The sequence below is a fragment of the Leptidea sinapis genome, chromosome 3, assembly GCF_905404315.1.
Source record: "Leptidea sinapis chromosome 3, ilLepSina1.1, whole genome shotgun sequence".
Lineage (NCBI taxonomy): Eukaryota > Metazoa > Arthropoda > Insecta > Lepidoptera > Pieridae > Leptidea > Leptidea sinapis.
In genome coordinates this window covers 16393379-16415381 of record NC_066267.1, presented here as the reverse complement: position 1 = coordinate 16415381, position 22003 = coordinate 16393379, and the positions used below count along the sequence as shown (strand labels likewise).

Below are 22003 nucleotides of genomic sequence, written 5' to 3'. Positions count from 1 at the left end.
TATTTTTAAAATGAAATAAAATCCAAACAATTTAATTATTATTTATAAGTAGTGTTGACAATTAAAATTACTAGAGGTCAAAGTTAAAAAACTTAGCAGTATTAATTATTACATAACTAGGTCGAAATGTTAATTTAAAAAATGATATTGTATGCTTGAGAGATTCAAATTCAAATTTAAAATTTAAATATATTTATTCAAAATAGGATGTGACATCACTTCAAAAAAAGTCAAAAAATACCACCCATTCCAAAATGAATACCTCATACCTGAGAAGAACGGGCGCAACAAACTCAGCGGGCTTTTTATTTCATTGAAAAAATATGTTTACTAAGTAATATTGTACAATTAAACTTATTATTTAATAGCCTGAGGGCGGTCACTCCATTCCCAATCTGTGGTATTATTAAGAAAGTCATTTATGTTATAGTAGCCTTTACCACACAAACGTTTTTGAACAATTCTTTTGAATAACGTAAAACTTTTTTTTTAAATTTTCTGGGATCTTGTTGTAAAAGCATATACATCGCCCCACAAAAGACTTAATAACTCGACTTAGCCGAGTAGTAGGCATTATAAGTTTATGTCTGTTCCTGGTGTTAACATAATGGTTATGACAGTTTCTAGCAAATTCACTTATGTGCCATGAACATACATTACATTATCAATAATATATTGAGAAGCAACAGTCAAGATGTTGATTTCTTTAAATTTTGTTCTCAATGATTCTTTAGGACTTAGGTTATAAATAGCGCGAATAGCCCTCTTCTGCAGCACAAATCGATACCCCCGACGCATAAAGTCTTAACGTAATAATTATAGTTTTGAGATATCTTAGTTACAAAAGTCATTAGTCAATAATTGGACATTAACATGTCCAATTATCTTAACTGTTTTTTTTAATAAAATACAAAAAACTAAACTTACGACTTTATGCTTGTTTGTTGAACTTGCGACTTTAGGCTGCGGAATTTGCCCCATGAAGAGTATAGAATATAGTCGTAAGTAAAAGATACGATGTTTTGCGACGTAAATTTTAAAATCTCCCAATTTCTGGAAGTCAGATCATACATGAAATGCTTGAAACAAAACTACTTCATCTTTTATAAATTAAACTAGGAATAATGTTAATAACCTGCTGAAGTTACTGAATGAGATACTAAGGACTAGTCAAAAAGTGTTCTAAAGGAATCAATTTTGAGAATATAAATGCCTTTTATGCCTTTTAGTTATATGTTTTGAGATCACCAAAAAAAATGGAAAAATAACAATTGAATTAATTGTTCGATGAACTATTGTAGTTTATCTTTTTGAAAACATAATAGCTAGGAGGAATCATTTTCGAATCATCCTCATTCTACGTATGGCCCATTCTCAAGAAACCGGAGCGTCATTTCAATTTCTTCCAAGAAATCCATAAATGTGAATGACCTACACAATTATCGGACCAGAAATTAAATTTACAAGCAATCCCCGTGTTAACCATAAAATTCTGGGCCCATAAAGCCATAATCTTCTTAGTGTGCAAGGTCAAAAAGTCAGTGAAATTCAGCACTCATTCAGGAAAATCATAATTTTCTTTACTGGTGTTGGTAACTTTATTTCCTTCAAAACGTGGCATTGAGCACAAATATCCTTTTTAGGCTTATGAAATACAATATTTACTTACGAGCTTACAATATCTGTATATTGTCTGATTGTAGTAGCTAGCTTAGTTATTCCTTCTCTGTTACGCCATTTTTGGTACATGTAAAGCATTTTCCGAAACGTAAGAGAGCCATCGATATATAACCTGTTTTTTTTATAGCAGACATAACGTGATTAAACAGGTTGTAAACATTTACATGCTTACCAACTCCTTGAATTATATTATTGTCAATCTAAGTACCCCTGCAACCTACTCTGCGGTCTAGCGATATGGCTCCATCTCCAGTACACCATTTCTGAATAGCTGTTTGTACTGTTCTTTCTCCTGCGTATAGTGTGTTAAGAAACATCGTTTTGCATACAGTTATTATAACAAATATTAGCGGTAGTTTTGGAGTATCAATCTGAGGCAAGAAATGGATGAAAGTCTTAATTCCTCTAGAATTAACATGTGTATGTGAGTGAATTGTGTTTTTGACTTCAGTGTGCTTTGCAATGTAATTCCAATGTCGCGTATGATCACTCAGCAGCCAAAAAAATCTTACGCTGTTCTTCACTGAATATTCACACATTTCAGACAGCACGGTGAAGAGCACGACGTTTGTAGACTTTTATATCAGAAGAAGTCACATGAAAACATATGACAATATCAGACTTATACAAGTCCCATTGCCATACAGCTTCCGGAGGAATTGGCGACTCTAAAATGTTAAAATATTTTGATCGGTTATTAAAATAATTAAAAGTAATCATTAATATTTTAAAATACATTAATATATACAGAAAACATGCAAATTAACTATGGCATAACATCTTAATTCTAAATAAACCCTACGCATAAAGACGTAAGATATAGATACGTCGTTACGCACTGATTTCATTTAACTTTATCCGGAGTATATCGGCGTAAGTCTAAGTTAAAACGTTACAAACTAATTTTAGAACAGGCACAAAGTCGTAATATTTAACGATACGACTTCCTGCGTTGAAGTTGATAGTTGAGTTCGAAGTATTAATAATGAAACAAAATGTCAAAATAGTTAAAATCTGAAGATTATTTCATAACAAAAGTGATCCCTAGACACAAACATAGCAATAGCATGCACTACGTAAAATAAAATTGAGAAAACTTTCCTATTTGTAAGTCCTCCAGGGTGATAAAATTATCATTTACACTTAAATTGACATTGCTCTTTAATGCCAGGTGCACAAGTTTACTCAATCTTTTTATATAAACTAAAATATAGGCAAAACAAAAAAAAATATTAATATGTAGCCTCACTTGGCACGTGTTTCTCGTAAGCAAACTGTCGTATGATGTCGTTTACGACCTGTGATTTGTTGGCACGCGGTCTAAGCACATAGCGCATAACATCAACGCAAAGGCGCGGGACTGTTTCCATGCTACGACTATCGGCGTTTCTATAAAATCGGAAAAAATGAACTTATTTTGTTTTTTTTTCAGGAGTGCCTTTAATTATTTAAAATTATTATTTTAATGTAGTTTTCTAATTTTATTCAAAAAACGCGTTAAGACGTTATGCGTCGGGAGTATCGAAATATTGTATTAATATCGGCAGCGTTGCCCATAGCAATATACCAAAGGACATAATACTACGCAAATAACTAAAGTATACTAGTCGCGCCGTATCTATGTCAGTTAATTGTCTAATCTTTTTAACCGCGTAAGCTGCAGAACTAAGTCTGGTCGCCAATCCTTTAATATGGGGTCCCCATTGTAATTTGGAATCTAGAGTTATGCCAAGAAATATAGCAGATTCCACCGGTTCTATCACCTCTCCGTTTAAAAAAACACTTGCATCTACATTTTTTACATTTGGTACGGTAAATTTAATGTGTTTAGTTTTCTTGCATTTTAACAATAGGTTATTAGCGCTAAACCAGTACACGATGTCAGATAAAATATCGTTCACTTCGTCATACATAGCTTGGTTTCTTTTCACTTTGAAAATCATTGAAGTGTCGTCTGCAAACAATACTACCTTATGTTTTTTCTCTATAAGATTAGGAAGATCATTTATATAGATAAGGAAGAGGAACGGTCCAAGAATAGACCCTTGTGGTACCCCCATACTGAGAGGAGTCCCAGGAGATCCCCTGCCATTCACGTCGACCTTCTGAATTCTATTGTTTAGATATGAAGTCAGAAGATCGAGCGCAGTTCCTTTTATGTCATAGTGGTATAACTTCCTGACCAGCGTTGAATGTTGAACACAATCAAAAGCCTTAGATAAATCACAGAAGATGCCAAGTGCATTCTGTGATTCCTCCCAGGCAATAAAAAATATTCTAATAAAATTATAAATTAGACATGACGGTATATTCTATATTTAGGCGAGTATTACAAAATACAACTTTCTAATTATTTTAGATTCATAATGCTTAATCTCATGCGTGAGTGAGAATGAGAGAGTAGAATATACATACTCGAGAAAAGACGCATCAAGAATATATAATAATGATCTCTCACCATATAGTTCATATAGCCGTTGTCTGCTCCTATGAATGCCAGCTGTTGCCCAATCATTAAATGATAAGACACCACCTGAATTAGTAAATATATTATCAAAACAGCTACTTTTTTCGTTGGCTTACCTTCATTTAGACTAAACATATTTATTTTTAATGTTAGCGTAGACTTATATTACTTAATTAATCATGATTTCAAGTTGAGTTTTCGCGAGTCAAACTAGTATTTTCTGCACTAAATATTAACTTTGATTAAAGCGAGCCCCGTCACACATATTAATTACTTTTTAAAATGAGGATTTACGCTTTACTCCCATTTTTTTCCTAACTAACCTAAATACTATTTTTAACTATTTTTAATATTATTTTGCAAACTGTTTTTATCAATGTAATCAGTTTGAAATTTGAGGCTTCATTGATAGTAAGTGAAAACCTGAGCCCGTTACATCTTTGATAATGCACTGATTATCGAGTTTTCTTTTAACTTGCAGTTCTATATTTATATTAAACAGCTATCATTTAGTATAATTTAGTTTTTGCAGTATAACCGAACAAATAAACTGGTTCTCCATTTATTAGTATAGATTTAATTCTTATTAAAATACAATGTGTTTTTGTTATAAACAGTTTTTTGAAAATGTAATGAGCGTGTGTAGGCATCAACTATATGATTTCGACTAGCCTTCTTTATGAGAAAAATATCCAAATATAATTTTTTATTTTATGAGTATGTAATGCATACTATAAATATATATAAATTTGATTTTTTTTCGATTATTATAACATTATTAAGTTATTTTGTGAAAAAGTGGCTGTCACATAGTTTGTGTGTAAATAATTAAAACTTATATACTACTAGCTGACCCGACAGACGTTGTTCTGTATGTATTAAACAAAATACTGTTTTATAGGAATTTGCCAATAATATTTCGAAACATCAGAATTATATCGTAAAAAATGCTCCCTGTTACAATGAAATTGTTTCACAGCGGAACTGTCACACCGTGCGTCAATAAATTCTCTCATAGAAAAAATGTCCGTACAAAACAAATATTGAAAATAAAAATAATTATGGGTCCCAAATCGAAATAAAAACTATCCTATGTCTCAAGTTGGACTAAACTGCACTCCATGAAGTAATCCCCGTTAAAATCCGTTCATTAGTTTAAGAGTCCATCGCGGACAAACAACGTGTCACGTGATTTATATATATTAAGATGTACTGTAAAATATATCTATGCAAAAGTGGAAATATATCTGAAGTCCCTAGCATTAAAAAGGCATAACAGGCATTTATTTTCTCAAAATTGATTAATTAAGAATTGTTTTTGATGTCATTTCTAATATACTAGACACTAATACCGCTTTGGAAAAAATGGCGCTCTGAGAGAGAAGAAGTGGCGCAAGAATCTCTCCCAGCTTTTTTTTGCGCTCTTAATCAATTATACAATATTGCATTGTTATTGCTATTGCTATAAAATAATCATAATATAGTCCCAGGCTGTCGGATCACTTAGATATTCAGCTGTGGAGTAGTAGGATTTACGACAGAGCTATTTTTTTAATAAAAAATTTAAATTTATTTATAGATAATGCCTGAACAATGGCTGGGACTTTATTATAAAAGTGTATACATTTATCCTTAAAGCTATTATGTATCTTATATAATATAATTACATGCAAAAAACTCATAACTCAAGACCAACAAGACACAACTCAAGCACCCATATGATCCATTATCATTTTATAATCTTTGATCGAAGATATATAATATTATAACTGAAATTGTGATGATGTTGAAAACATTTTTAGAAAATAACATAAATTTAATCCACACAGAGAAAATATTTTAAAAGCAGAACTAGTTAACTATTAAATTTTGCTTCAATAACCGATAAAACGTTTGATAAAATTTTCTAAAAACGAATGCAGATACTATTTGCTTTAATAGAACGTTGTCGAGCAAAATAGAAGTATTTTAAAAGGTGACTCAGTGTTTCTCAAACAGTCTCTTTCAAACGCTCTCTGAAGATATACTTGGTCACGGTTTTAAATTCTCTCATAAAATGTTCAGAATTCAGTATAAGCTGCTACTTGTGAAAATGCTTTAGAAAATAAATATTGACTTAATGTTGCGTTGTTTGAATCGAAGAATGTTTTCGTTGCATTTCTATTGGTTTTATTGTTTCAAGCTTGCGACGTCTGGTAATCTGGTTATTCTTAGGTTTTAAGATTAGATAATTTATACGTCTAGATAGATCTCTCTTGCTGCTGGAAAACTGATGAAAACAGGCCAGATTTATTACTTTAATGTGCATAACAAGCTACGTCTTACACTCGCGATTTGTTGGTCACTTTGTGTCAGTATGCGTGCTTTGTTCAAAATAGGGGTTAACTGTCAACCTCAATTTTTTCGACGTTTTCACAGCTCTCACAGTATATCTGGGCATAAAGGTAATGATCTTATATTTTAAGTACTTATATATTTTGGAATCAAACATAATAAAAAATAATATAACAACTCAATTCCCTAAGATTAGTTTTGAATTTTAAGAGTAATGTTGTCAGGGTACCATAACTTTTTGTTTCAACATAGGGAATTATATCATAATTATTCAGAGAGTGGTGAGATGGAAACCATTAGGAGTTTTTTGGACACGGTGCTAGCCGGTTTCTCTGATTATTAAGTCATCGCCTGGTAACTTTGTATATGAGTGATAAACTTACAGAAACAACACCAATTTTTTTTAAGACGTTTTTCTACACCCATGCTTTAAATCCTCTATTAAAGATTCTTAAACAGTTAGCTTATCGCCAACATTTAAACACCCAACGTCCTAATAACCATTACATTATCCAAACGAGTGTAGTAATGAAATTCAGTGCAAAATTACAACACTCGTTTGGATGATGTAATGGTTACTAGGTCTGTCTTTTCTAATGTTAGCAGTAAGCTAACTGTTTCAGAATCTTTTATTGAGGATTCATATTAAGGGTGTAGATAAAGTCTTGTATGAAACTGTTGATAATTAGGTATTAAAACACTCATTTTCACATTCCAAACCCACATTCGAGTTTTTATACCTCTTATTACACAACAGTTGCATAAATAACTACTAAATAACAAACAATACGAGGATCTCTCTAAACTTATTCTTAGACTTTTTTTGAAGTTGGCCGAAAATATGAATAGCTGCTCAAAAGGTTATGTGAGAATATTCGTTTCAAAACAAAAACACTTGTTGATTATTAGGTAGAGACTACTAGATTATTACGTCAATAAAAGACTTTTATGTATATAAATAGGACATCGATACACCATCTGTTCTCACTATGATGAATACTACAATATTCATAGCTTCAGCGCTACTTTCCGAAACTTGAATTTATCTCATACTACTACTAACTCACTTGACAGACGTTGTCCTTGTCTTTGAATTTCTCAGTGATACCACAGATTGGGAATGAAGCGACTACCCTCAGGCTATTAAATAATAAGTTTAATTGTACAATATTATTTTATAAACATATTTTTTAGATGAATAAATAGCCAGCTGAGTTTGTTGCCCCTTCTCAGGTCTGAGGCATTCTTCTTCTTCTTCATATGGGCGTTTTCAGCAACTCGACGTCATATGCGTCTATTTTGCGTGCGAGGGTGGTTGAGGCTACTCCAAGAAGTCACCCAACGTCTCGGAAGACTTCCCGAAGAGCGCCTGGTGACCCCAGGTGCTTCGCCCTGTAGTTTGCCACCTGTCTGCATTCCAGCGGCTGTTTCCTCTGCCCCCAGGCAACCCCTGCATAGAGGGCTCTCCGTGACACCTATATTAAAAAGATGCCTGTTAAATTTGCCGTGACCTGCGGCTGCACATAATATTGATCTTAGTCGACACCGATTAAGTTGTAAGATTTCCCTGGTAAAACGCAAGTCGGCGCAAGGTAAAGCTACTTTGGCTTGCCTGCACTCCTCAAGGCTATCCGAGTATTAAGGCATTTCAGCGGATGGTAATTGATACGCCCTGCCATTACAATGCACTTTCGCTCAAGAGTCTTGAAAAGCCCAAAAATTCTGAGTGACACAACAATCGCACTCGTCACCTTAGTACATAAGATGAAGTCTCATTTGCCGAGTAATTTCACTAGCTACTGCGCCCTTCAGACCGAAACACAACATTACCGTTTCACGGTAGAAAAAGGCGCCTTTGTGGTACCCGCCATTTAGCCGGCAATCTGTAGCCATGCAGAAGTCAAGAAATCAAGTGAAACAATTTATAACTTATGAAAATAACTAAAGCTACCCATAATTTTACAACGAACTATCCAATTACAAGGATACATAAAATCAATCCAATATTGGTTGTTATAAATAACTTTCATAGGCCCATGAATTATTGAACAAAACTCAAAAGATTCAACTTCATATTATCTGAACTAAAATGTTTAATTAACTTTGAAGATAACTGTTTGTTCTATCTTAAAGTTAATTAACTGGCACCCCTATTAATCTTGGCAATTCTAACAAATAAGGGTTGTTAGCACCCTGTAAATTAAATCTGGATCATTTACCGTGAAACGAGGAAGGGTGAAACATATAATATTATGTTAAAAGGACTTTTTGTTGGAAAGTTGACCTGCAAGCAAGCTAATCTGTTTTAATGTTTTAATAATGTAATGTTTTAATATAAAATCACAATGAATATCAGAAATCATGTGGAATTATGGGCTTTTATTATGAATGTTATAATTCTCTCATTGCGTTTGGAATTTCCTATTATCAATTAGCGTGTAGCGAAATTGCCAGCGCTGATGTTTCATATAATTTATTAGTATCTGTAAATTATTGTCCTTTCTGTTAGTTATGAGATAACGTTTTTTTATGTATGTAACAATTAAAAAATATTCAAAAATACGTTAAAATTTATACATTCCATCTATCAAAAGTGATTATCATCATCGGTGAGTGAGAGGAAAAGGAGACCTTTGCCTTTAGCCGTCTTTCGGTCCTCAAGTCGCGGCTTGGCAAAAAAAGGGCTGGTTAAATAATATCGATATAGAATATCGTTTGACCGCGACGGTGAGACACTAACGATACTTGGAGAGTACTCGTTCTTTCTTTTTGTAGAATTTCCCTATAAATAAATGAAGTACGGATATATCACTGCACTTTATCGTTAGTTAGCGCAACAGCCGACAGGCTCGTGTGTTCGCCTCCCCGCTTCCCCGCGATTAGCATGCATCCGTGCGTCCGCGTGGTGACCATGCGTTGCATAATTAATTATTTATTAAATTAATAATTATATTTAATAAAACTTCTTTTTTCTTCATGTAAAATGGTCGCACACAAATCACGTCATCAATTATCGTTCGTGTCTCACCAGTCAGACAGGGGAGCGGTATCAAATGGTAGAAGCATGTGATAGAAGACAGGTTCAACTATATTAAGGCCATTAATGTAAAAAAAATATCATTTACCACCACGGAAAAATTGAGCCTTAATGAAAAGAAGAACCAAACTTCTAAATGAATGCATTTTATATACAAAAAACAATATATTATGCAAAGTAATGCAACAAACAAAAAATGTACTTAAATTATTAGAAAGTTCGAGTTCTGTCGATGCCTGAATCGGCACACACTGTATATAAAAAAAAGGTATAAACTACGAGATTTCATTACTTATTATATATTTATTTAAAATTATCAGTTTTAATGAAATATTTAATTTTAACCTTTATATTACCAATGAAGAGTTCTTTATGACAAAGATGACCACAATCCGATCGCTTACCTTGAACTCATCTTGGGTTTTGTGTTAATTGAGCATTAAATATAGTTCATTCATAATATTACTAGTTGACCCAGCAAACGTTGTATTGCCGATATTAAAATCGCGATACAAAAGTAACTGTTGATCGTAGATGGGTGAAAATTTGAAGTTGTATGTATTTTTTAATGTTGACTCATAGTCAAACAATCTTAAAAAAAAATGTCAAAAAAATAAAAATAAATATTTTCGTGTGGACCACCCTTAACATTTAGGGGGATGAAAAATAGATGTTGTCCGATTCTCAGACCTACCCAATATGCACTCAAAATTTCATGAGAATCGGTCAAGCCGTTTCGGAGGAGCTCAAAGTTTAACAACATGACACGAGAATTTATGATAGATTTATTTATTATTATGATTAGAGATATTATGAACTTCCTAGATTTTATTCAATTGTGCAAGCTACTGTGGCAGTAATGTGTGAAAAAAAATATAATATTTAAATATTAATCGTATCCTATATCCAACAAAACTCAAAACTTATTAAAATTATAAATCTTAAAAGTGAAGATATATCACGTAGTGATGTGGTTACACGCATTTACGTACATCTGTACTAACTAAACGTATATATAATAAATATTTATATAATGCATGAGTAATATAATATTATATAGATATAATATTATTTAGTTGTATTTGCAACTTGCAAAAATCAGTTATAACGAAAATTCGTATGAATTTACAACTGCATTATAACGAATATGTGAAGATACCTTAACACATTCAACTTCATGAACAAGCAATGTAACTCATCGTCTATGAAACACGTTGTATATTTCCCTTGGTAGTTGTGTGTTACCGCCCTGTGACTAGCTGGGTCACTAGGCTGTAAACTTGTTGAGACAGCTTTGTCAATGGTTATTCATATTTTGAGATAGATGCTGTACAAAATTGTAAAATACTTTGTATAATGGTTAATCAGTTTTTCAGATGGTCTTAGATAGTAGATTTTACAACGAGTGCACAAAACGATCCATTTTTATATATATTATGTCTTAAAAAACACATGAGGCAAATAATGTAAATATTATAAAATAACTAATTCTATCTATGAACTTTTTATTGTGTTTGGCTGTATGGCTCATTTTATTTGCAATATTATAGATACATTTATGAGTAGATACGTTAATGCACTTGTGCACAAAAATCGATTTTGTGCAGCCTACATCGTGCACAAATAAGCAATTTCAGAGCATGAGAAGTGACAAAATAAATTATTTTCGTTGTATTTTTTTTTTTATGGAATAGGAGGACAAACGAGCGTACGGGTCACCTGGTGTTAAGTGATCACCGCCGCCCACACTCTCCTGCAACACCAGAGGAATCACAAGAGCGTTGCCGGCCTTTAAATATATATATTTAGTATGTAATATATATATAAATACTTAAAGGTTCGAAATGAGCAGTCAACATTTTTATTTGTTTATTTGGGTTATTTAGGATAATGAATGAGAGTACAATCAGTCAGAGTAAAATCATCATTTCAGCCCGACGACGTCCACTGCTGGACAAAGGCCTCCCCCAAAGATCGCTATGATGATCGCTCCTGCGCTGCCCTCATCAGACCTATTCCGGCGATCGAGACCAGATCGTCGGTCCATCTTGTGAGGGGCCAGAGTTAAAAAGAGCAGAGTAATTTACACAGGTCCACTTACTTACACTGGCTTACTTGGGCCTCCACCAAAGATCTGAACGACGATCGCTCCTGCGCTACCCTCATCCGTATTCCGGCGATCTTGACCAGAACGTCGGTCCATCTTGTGGGGGCCAGAGTAATATAGGCCAGAGTAATTTATTCACAATTCTACTTACTTACACTGGCTTACTTGGGCCTCCGCCAAAGGTCTGAACGATGATCGCTCCTGCGCTGCCCTCATCCAATGTATTCCGGCGATCTTGATCAGATCGTCAGTACATCTTGTGGGGGGCCAGAGTAATATAGACCAGAGTAATATAGACCAGAGTAATTTATACACAGTTCTACTTAATTGGGCCTCCACCAAAGATCTGAACGACGATCGCTCCTGCGCTACCCTCTTCCAACCTATTCCGCCCGTCCTGACCAAATCTGGTTGACGATTCCGAGCATTTAGCAGCCTGTACTATTGACAAAAATTGATAATGAATAATAATAACATTAATGTCATTTTACTACAGTCCATAATAAGGAAGTAGGTCGAAATTAGCTTAAGCACACATATCCTAAGTAACTGTTATCATTTTAACACTGACAGTCAACCATTTATCATAGAATGATTTCGTGCAAATATAAACCTAACTGTTTTTATTATTTTAAAATAATCATCAGCAAAGCGCGTCATGAATCGATTTTGTCGATAATCGTGAGCCACCTTTATGTGATTTTTCCTACTGTCATAATTAACTAGTAGGTCGAACGATTCACAAAATGGCATGTAAGAAGAAGAAAAACATTGTTACTAAATAGTTTAATTAAAATTTTATTCGCTTTATGAATCCTATTCACGATAAGAATCTACGAATAGCGGTAGCATTTTCATTTATTTTTAAGTATTCCTTTAGCTTATCCTTTGGGTAAGAGTTAAATGTTACAGAATTATTATATTTCAAAATGTATTGTGTATTGCAAATACTGAATTATTATGTTAATCTGAGATTAACATTATTTACGCTGCTGTTATAACGAATGCTATCCGATCCTTTGTTTTAACGTTTAGGTATTTAATATCTAAACATTAATTAATTCTATTATTAAATTCCAAATGATAAAAACTTCGAACAAATTATAATTAAGTTGCATTTTTTGAGATTACCAATAAAGAGATTCTAATTAAATAAAACACTTTTAAAGGATTGTAAAGGATCAAACGCGTGTACTTGTAACTGTGCTTACGTAATATTGCGTAAAATTTACATTTTTATTATAGTTAACCCGACGTTTCAAGATCTTTTCAGATTCGTTTTCAGGGTAGTTTTGAGTTTTCGTTTGCAGATCAAATGAGTCATAGATAGTATTTGTCATAGTTGTCATTATGAAGTTTAGCGCCATCGATTGCCTCGGAGGTGGTATTTGCTGTAGATAGATGGTTTTTGGCAAAATATACTGATAATGTCCTCTTCTTTTTTGGTATGTGTAGTTGTGGGTTTTAATTAAGATATTATTAGATCCCAAGTGTTAGATAATTAAAGATCGTCTTCTGTATTGAAATTTGGGTGATTTTTCGCGTTTTAATACTTTAAGAGTGTTTTATTTAAATGTATAACACTCGCGTTAATCAAAGAAAATACGAAGAGATACTAGATAAAGTTTCCCTATAATCTTTAATGTTGTTTGTATAAAATCATTTCCTGGTTGCTAATTAGATCTGTAGTTATTATGTACCAACTTGTATTATTTTATCGCATTTTTAGTAATATTTTCACGATAATGATGAAAGTGATATATATATATGGATATCAATTTCGCTGACATACCCTTGAAGTTAATGAAAAATCAGTTCCTGGTTGTTTTGCGGCACTGGAAGTCAATAGCAGAAATAAGCTGGATCCAAGCTTTCAATTTAGGGATTTAATTAAAAAGAGCGGATTTTTGTTAGTGAAGCTCATTTGTTGAGGCATAGCTCTGGGCTAATAAAAATTGGAAGGAGGAGCTATCGAGGGCGCTCAGTACTTACCTTTAATTTTCATGCCGTTTCTAATACTTATACTAAATAATAGCTTAAAAAAAAACTAAAAATACGCTCTTATAAAATTTAAAATAGGCAGTTTGAGCTATCGCAATATATTATCTACAGGTTTATAATGATTAAAAAAACCTATCGGGATTTATGTCGTTCTAGAAGACACATCTATTATATATTTGAACATTGTTTATCTATTTGCAAAGAGGATGTAAATACTGCGTAATAAGAGGCGTGACTGCCTGAGTAAAAATTGAAATTTAGTTTAGTATGAAACGTGCAGTCATTTGACATAACTTTGAAATAGTAGTAATTACAGTATGGCGATTGGCGACGAAGTATAATCAGACTAAGTTTGAAAGCGAACAGTTGCTTAAGACGTACTGGATTTCGGCTATCATCGTTTTTCACAAGATTTTAGCCGTCATCTGTCAATCTATCAATGACTGCACGTTTCATACAATCGAGTGAATCGCTTTTTTACACGCTTTTTATTAGATTCACCTGAATGTATGTTTATTTGTTACCGAGTCATTTGGCCGCGATTTTGACCCAATTTTAAGGGCGAGATTCTATTTAAACTTTGTAGATTTATTGAGCACTGAGCTGAGCTGAGATAATTTCATAAAATTATTCCATTTTTCAATATGTAAAATAAGATTTTTGTTAATTTATATAACTTTCATCTATCGTATTTGAGACAGGAATTGATGTTAATTTTAAATATCAAAAAAAATTTCAAATTTTTAGGTCAGACTGCTATAGAATGCGTGATTCTTAGTTTTAACTATTATTTATTCTTAGAGAGTTTCACTAGGCTGTCTATTTGTTTCAGTGTCAAAACGGAAGCGACAAGCAACGGTGCTCTATCAAGACTCTACATAGCAAATGCAAACAGAAATGACTCCGGAAACTACACCTGCTCGCTAGCGGATGTCGCCGCTACTGCTGTTTCCGTTCACGTTCTAAGAGGTACATATGTCACGAGATTATCATTTAGTTTTACACTTATCCATTAATTATACTTTGTCTGGCCATAAATACTGTTACATTTCATTTGAATTTGGAATCTGTCACTTTTATATGATTGTTGATTGAGGTTTCTCATTTTGGCGCCAATACATTGTATAATATTTTGCAATATTGATAGAATCGAAATTGCATTACACAATGTTACCTACATTGGATTGAAGCCAAATGTAATTTTTAAAACTCTCCATACGCTTGGTATTAGTAAAATGTTTGTGTACCGGGCTTTTAATAGGTACAATAAGACCTCCTCTGTTTGTGACAGAAAAAGATCTGGCCGTCAATGTAGTGTTCGTACGGAAAAGGTGATCATTGCTATGATGATGATTACTGCTGGAAGGGAAAGAATTCGAAGAAATCCTGTCCGAAAGCAAAGGATGGATCTTGGGAGATTAAGATAGCACCTAGAACCATGTCACGTATTTTAAAAGATGACTTAGGACTTGCAGCCTTTATTCGCTCAGGTGCCAACCAGACATGAGACTAATTAAAATAAACTTGTAATTCCTTTGCAGAAAACCTCTTAAGAGGTGATCACCATTAGGTGACCCAAAATGTTCACATTCCATAAAAAACCTTCATGAAGTGTAGTGAGATTGAAGAACATACAGCTAGTTCGTTAGTGGGTTATTAAATATAAAGTACGCTTGCTAGGCAGAGTGTATCATTTGGGAGTATTTAAATTTATAAAAATTTGGGCACTTTACACAATCAAGATTATTATTACGCAAAAAAATCATTAATATTTTCAATTAGACCAAAACAATAATAAACCTATCACACTATAATAGAATAAAAATATTGGCATACATTTAAACCTCAAACTAAGTATAGCCTCTTATATCGGTGCTATATGAAGTTTTGTTTAATACGATTTACAAACTTAAGCTTACATAAATACACATATCGATGATTAAGAAACATACATGAATATTCGTCACTTAAATGTATTTAATGTAAGGTGAACCAGGGACGTCTAGTTTAGTGCATAGGGTCACTGATCACTGGGCTGTGTGGTTCATTAACGAAATATGAATAATATTTATATTATATTGCTCTTTTGTACTAATATTAATTTTAATACATATTTTAAATTGTGTTCTCATCAAAAATTTGTCTTTTTATCCCCATAAATTCATCGTGGTCTACAAGGGCTACTTAGGACAAATCAAATCAAAATCAAAATCAATTTATTCATGTAGGTCACGGAAATGACACTTATGAATGTCAAAAAAAATCTTATTGAATCTACCGCTACTTCGTAAAGGGTTGAGCTAATGAGAAGAAGTAGCAAGAAACTCATTGCCACTCTTTTATATCAAGATTTACATTTACATCGATTTACAAATCGTTTCAATTACAATATAATATGTAAAATGATGCAACAAACACACTCAAACGTCAAATAGTCAATGTCTTACACGAGTAAGTCAAAAAAGTAAATGCAAATTAATACAAAAGTTATTGAGTACAGTAGCTGCATCATCCACATACACCATAAATAAATAAAGGTATTCTGTGAGCATTTTATAGGCGATTATAAATAAATAAATATAAATATATATCCATACATACGACACGTGAAGAAGTTACTATGTTATTACTTCTAAAACCCTATTGGAAAGAGTTCAGTAATAATGGAATCATAATATTTACGGTTTACAATACTCTACAAATTAATAGCAGCGTTATTAACTAGTAATGTTTTTCAGGAGAAAATCCATTAGCAATGCAACGAGGAGACTCATCGAGGCTACATCCATCGCTCATTCTGGTCGTGGCGATTATCAGCTGACATTTGAGAAGCGCGTAATGTACGCGCTTATTGTTAATAACTATTATCATCGCGTAATAATTGTATATGTAAATAGTTATGTTTTATAAGTTATTAATATCAAGTTTGTGTCCTTTGAATATCGATTTATATATAAAAATAAAACTAAAATTTACACTCGGCGCATCTAAAATGCCAAATTACTCGTTTCAATTTGTGACACATAATGAGTCAATAATGGAAATAATACAACATAATTCTTAACGATGATTTAATTTAATAATGAGACATTTCAGTTAAATCAGAATCATTAATATCTGATGATAACTAATTTAGGCGTCTTTTGGCGTACGAATCTAAGTTCGAGCATTATTTAGATCACCACTCTATAAAAGATATTTTATACTAACGATGGCCTATCACAATTTGTAACCAGAGGCGTACTACATCTGTTCTTTAAATGTGAGTTTTCTATAAGACTTTCTTTATGTACGAATAATATATAAGCATCGCGTGAAGCGCCCCTGGTGGTTCTATATGATACTAATTGACACAACTGCATATATTTTATCGAACTTTGTCAAGAGGCATATAGGATCCACATATTTTACAAATACTTATAAAATTTCATGCTCTATTAAGTACAAGTATATAATAAACGATATTGTGATTGTTGTAAATATGTAGAATAAGTTAATGTTATTAAAGTATTATGTAAGTATAGGATTTTTATGTAAATATGAAAAAAATAATGTTTATCTTACTTGTTCATTTTCTAACGACTTTTAATTAAGACTGTTCAGATGGACAATTGTGAATGAGAGTTTGTTATGGCCCATGGATAGATAAACTTTTTTATGGTCAAATATAGCAGCACACAGTTTGACATCTAACTAAATTTAAATTAAAAATATATTAACATATTAACTGTGTTTGTCATTCAATTAATAATCAATATAATTTTTAATTCGCGTCATCATCAGGCACTTATAAACATGCAAACAAACCGACACTCAGACTAAAATATCAAAATATTTAAGCATAAATAATGTAATGGTTCGGAAATATATGGATTTAATTATATCTTTATAGATACATAACTCCTAACATTTTGTTCTCTAATTATCTATGTTCTCTAATAATCTATCTATTATTACCAGCGCAAGAATTTGAGATCTTTGCATAGGATGCCTTTACACAGATGTTCACACAGCAGCGAATTTTGCTACCACGAAGTCTTCTGATCTGAAGCGCGCCAACATACCGGACCCATTAGATTTCACATCGTATCACTCAATTGGACGTACGTGATTGTAATGCCGCTCAGATTTTTGAATCAAGAATCAAAGAATCTTAGCGATACAGTTTAGGTACCTAGACTGAACTGCATCCGAATTTAATCGTTCATTAAAAGTTGATGGTAGGCCTTTTGAGCGTCATTGTATTGTCAAGTAAAGTAAGTCGTATCACTAATCAGAAGTTCCTGTAAACAGGCTATTAGTGTCTTTAGTATTTTGATTTTGGGTATTTATTTTCAGTATTTTTTTTAACAAAAAAAGTCTTTCATCAATTCCATTTTCCTTTTCATTTCGTTTCAGCTATTTTTTTAAATTATTTACGACCCGATTCAATTTCTGCTAAGTATGTAGGTACTTAGCAACTTTTTTTGAGTTGCTCCTTTTGACACGTAAGCTATCTATTTTAGGTTGAACTATTACTTCATGGTACGAATGAATGAATGAACTCACACAGTTTGCGATTCAATTTCCGACTTGATTTGACGTCAACCTAAATTGGATAGCTCTAATGACGTCGTGGTATTCAAATGTAAAACAGTTCATTTTAGGTCGTCAATGGAATCGTATTAACAGTTCATGGCAGACCCGCAAGTCTTGCACAGTTGCTTTTTCTTATAAAAAAAAAACAATATGTTAACAGAGCCGTTTTAACAAAGCCATTTTAATTGGGTCATATTATTATGCACGTCGCTCACCCAACTCCATCTTATTTTTTTTCATATTTATTTAATTAGGGCAATAAAAAATTAGACGCTTTACATGCATTGACATTTATATAAATAGTAATAATTGCTATTAATATGAGTTAAACCAATTACAGGATACCACTACATTCATAATTTATAATAAGGTTTTAAGAAGGTATTAAAATATAATAAGATCTGTCGTTTTGGTGATGAATATATGAAAATATAATATCCTTTTATGTAATTTTTTCAGTCGCGACTTTTACAACAACAATAAAATCTAATATTGATTGAGTCGATTAAAAAAAATGTTTTGTAATGTAAAAATTAAATTGTCGTCTATATATATAAATGTATTATAACAAATTCAACTACTTTCATCTGAACAAACGTCTTTAAATATTGATTGTAACATTATCAATTAATAATATTATATAAGTCCATGTAATATAGAAATTTAAGAAAATTTAAAAATAAATGATATAAATTATAATGTCTATTGTCAATTTTTATTCCTCCGTGAAGAAGATGAAAATTATTTTAATCAGTCAATGTAATCGTTTTTCTGAGAGAGATCTATGGTACTAAAAGTATCAAATATTGATTGTACCAGTTTTCAGCTTCTTTGCACAGGATGCTGGCTAGATAATAGGTACCACAACGTCACCTTTTTCTGCCGTAAAGCAGTAATGCGTAATCATTATTATGTTTCGGTGTGACTAAATTACTGGGAAAATGAGACTTAAATCTTGTCTCAAGGTAACGAGAGTAATTGTGGTGCCCCTCAGAATTTTTGAGGTTTCAAGAATCCTAAGAGGCACTGTATTACAATAGCCAGGACGTATTCGCATCAGCTGAAAGTCCTGCTCGTCTCGTCCCTAATTGTCATAAGCTCATGAGATTTAACATAAAACAAGACTTTATCGCAGGACATATTGTATCAATTATTGACACACTGAAAAGTGTTATTTTATTGTTAACATAATGAGATTCTAGTTCAATTAATTCTACAGCAGTGCCCTCGAATTACGATTCTACTTAAATATACCAAAGGTTCATCACAGGCGGACATTCTAACCATAAAACTATGGAATGAGTTTCCTTGTACGGTGTTTCCTGTACGATACGACATGTGTACCTACAAAAAAAGAGGTCCGGTTCCATAAATGAGAAAGAGCTAAAGTCTTAAGCTAATAACAGAAATAGGTCCTCGTATTGTCAGGGATCCAGTGCTCTTTGAAAGGCTTGATCACTTGGTGTTGCGTAGAGACGCTTCATTGTGTCTTATCTACCGCATTTATCATGGGGAGTATTCCGAAGAGCTGTTTGAACTGATTCTTGCCTCCTATTTCCACCTTCACACAACACGCAACTAATTTGGATTTCAACTATAGTAGAGATGTAGGTTCTCACTGCATCTTTTTCTGCATTTATCACGGGGAGTGCTCAGAGGAGCTGTTCGCTTTGATTCCAGCGGCCCAATTCCAACACCGTACACGCGCATCACGTTGAGGTCTGGCATTCCACAACCGCGCGTTTTGCAAGAAATTTCTTGCCTCGCACAGCCACGTTATGGAATCAATTACCGGCTGCGGTTTTCCCGAACAGATACAAATTAGAAACCTTCAAGAAAAGAACATACACCTTAAAGGGTGGCAACACATCTCTTGACTCTCCCGTAAGCCTCTTGCCCACCCCCCTCTTATATAAAAGAACCCACCATCTCTCGTACTCCTCTACAGTGCGGTTTGCAAAGAACTACCAGTGGGAGGCTCCTTTGCACAGGATGCCGGCAGCATTATGGGTACCACAACGGCGCTTATTTCTGCCGTGAAGCAGTAATGTGTTAGCATTATTGTGTTTCGATCTGAAGGGCGCCGTAGCTAGTGAAATTACTGGGCAAATGAGACCTAACATCTTATGTCTCAAGGTAACGAGCGCAGTTGTAGTGCCACTCAGAATTTTTGGGGTTTTTCAAGAATCCTGAGCGGCACTGTATTGTAATGGGCAGGGCGTATCCACTACCATCAGCTGTACGTCCTGGTCGTCTTGTTTTTTAATTTCATAAAAAAAAAACTTTCTTCTATGTACAAACAATATGTGGTATAAGTTTCCTTGAGCAGTGTCTCCAGTACGATACGATATGAGTACTTAAAAAATGTACACTTGTTAAAAGGCCGGCAAAGCTCCTGTGATTGCTCTGGTGTTGGAAGAGAACGTGGGCGGCACTTAACATATCACCTGTGAGTATGATCAGTATTAAGCTGAGGTGAACCCCAATTCTGTATTTTTAATATAAATTAATAAATAAGCATACAATACTAGGATTAAAAAGGGGAAAAGTAGAGAAAAGTTGCTAGAAGAAGAGGCGTAGGGCGCAGAAAAACGTCTTGGCTGCGTATCCGAGAGTGGACTGGCATCGCGAGTGCGGCAGAACTATTTTGCCACGCGAAGGACAAAAAATTTAAACTACAAAGCTGACAGCCAACCTTCACTGGTCGGAGAGGCATGCGTAGAAGAAGAGGACTAGGTTTAAGTACCAGAATAAATGATTTTCCTTTCTTTCTTTCTTTCTATTATCGGGTCACATGATGTTTTTCCTACTCGTTCATAAAAAAATATATTGGAATATTTTAATACGGCGTGTATTGAAACAGATATTTAAATCGACATTTTAATGTATACCAAGCAGCTAATCTAAAAACATCTAAAGGCATCTAAAGCTAATTACAGAAATGGGATCACAATGGGCGGTGTTATCACTTGAAGAGATCTCTTCTAGAGAACCCAAAATGATACTAGATGAAATAAGTTACTAAAATCAGGTAGCTTGAAACGAACTTGAACCTTCATGCAAATATTTTTTTTTATGGAATAGGAGTACAATCGAGCGTACAGGTCACCTGTTGTTAAGTGATCACCGCCGCCCACAATCTCTTGCAACACCAGAGGAATCACAGGAGCGTTGTCGGCCTTTAAGGAAGGTGTACGCGCTTTTTTTGAAGGTAACCATATCGTATCGTCCCGGAAACACAAGGAAGCTCATTCCACAGCTTTGTAGTACGTGGAAGAAAGCTACTTGAAAACCGCACTGTGGAGGACCGCCACACATCCAGATGGTGAGGATGATATCCTAACTTGTGGCGTGTCGTGCGAAGGTGCAAGCGACGTCTCTACGCAACGCCAAATGATCCAGCCGTTCACACAGTACTGGGTCCTCTGAGCGAAATGAATTAGTGGGTATAATAATGTAATTTCGTGAAGAGATGTGTATTATTAATTCATTTTATTGATCAGATAATGTCATCTTGTGGATGATGATGAAAGTCTTATAAACAGCGCTTAATGGATTTCAGAATTAATCCAAAACCTTCATTAACATTACTGGCTTTATTTTAAATATACCTACAACTATACTAATATTATATATATTTATATATATATATATATATATATATATATATTATTTGTACAATAAACTAAAGAAATGGTAAACCTATTGTAAAATATTTTCACCAGTAGATTAGTATCAATGAGTATTATTGAGTATATTACGAAACATTACGTAAACTGTGTTAATACTGCAGTTAAAA

At 33.4% G+C, this 22003-nt stretch overlaps 1 protein-coding gene across 1 annotated transcript in view; it reads left to right on the top strand.

Annotated features, from left to right (window-relative positions):
* LOC126978997 (uncharacterized) overlaps nt 1-18699 on the top strand; it is a 262335-nt gene extending 243636 nt beyond the window's left edge. Inside the window, exons 7-8 of the mRNA XM_050828140.1 lie at nt 14459-14595; nt 16365-18699. Coding sequence (XP_050684097.1) covers nt 14459-14595; nt 16365-16447 — 220 coding nt within the window. The 3' untranslated portion in view covers nt 16448-18699. The remainder of the gene's footprint in view (nt 1-14458; nt 14596-16364) is intronic.
* Nucleotides 18700-22003: the final 3304 nt, after the last annotated feature.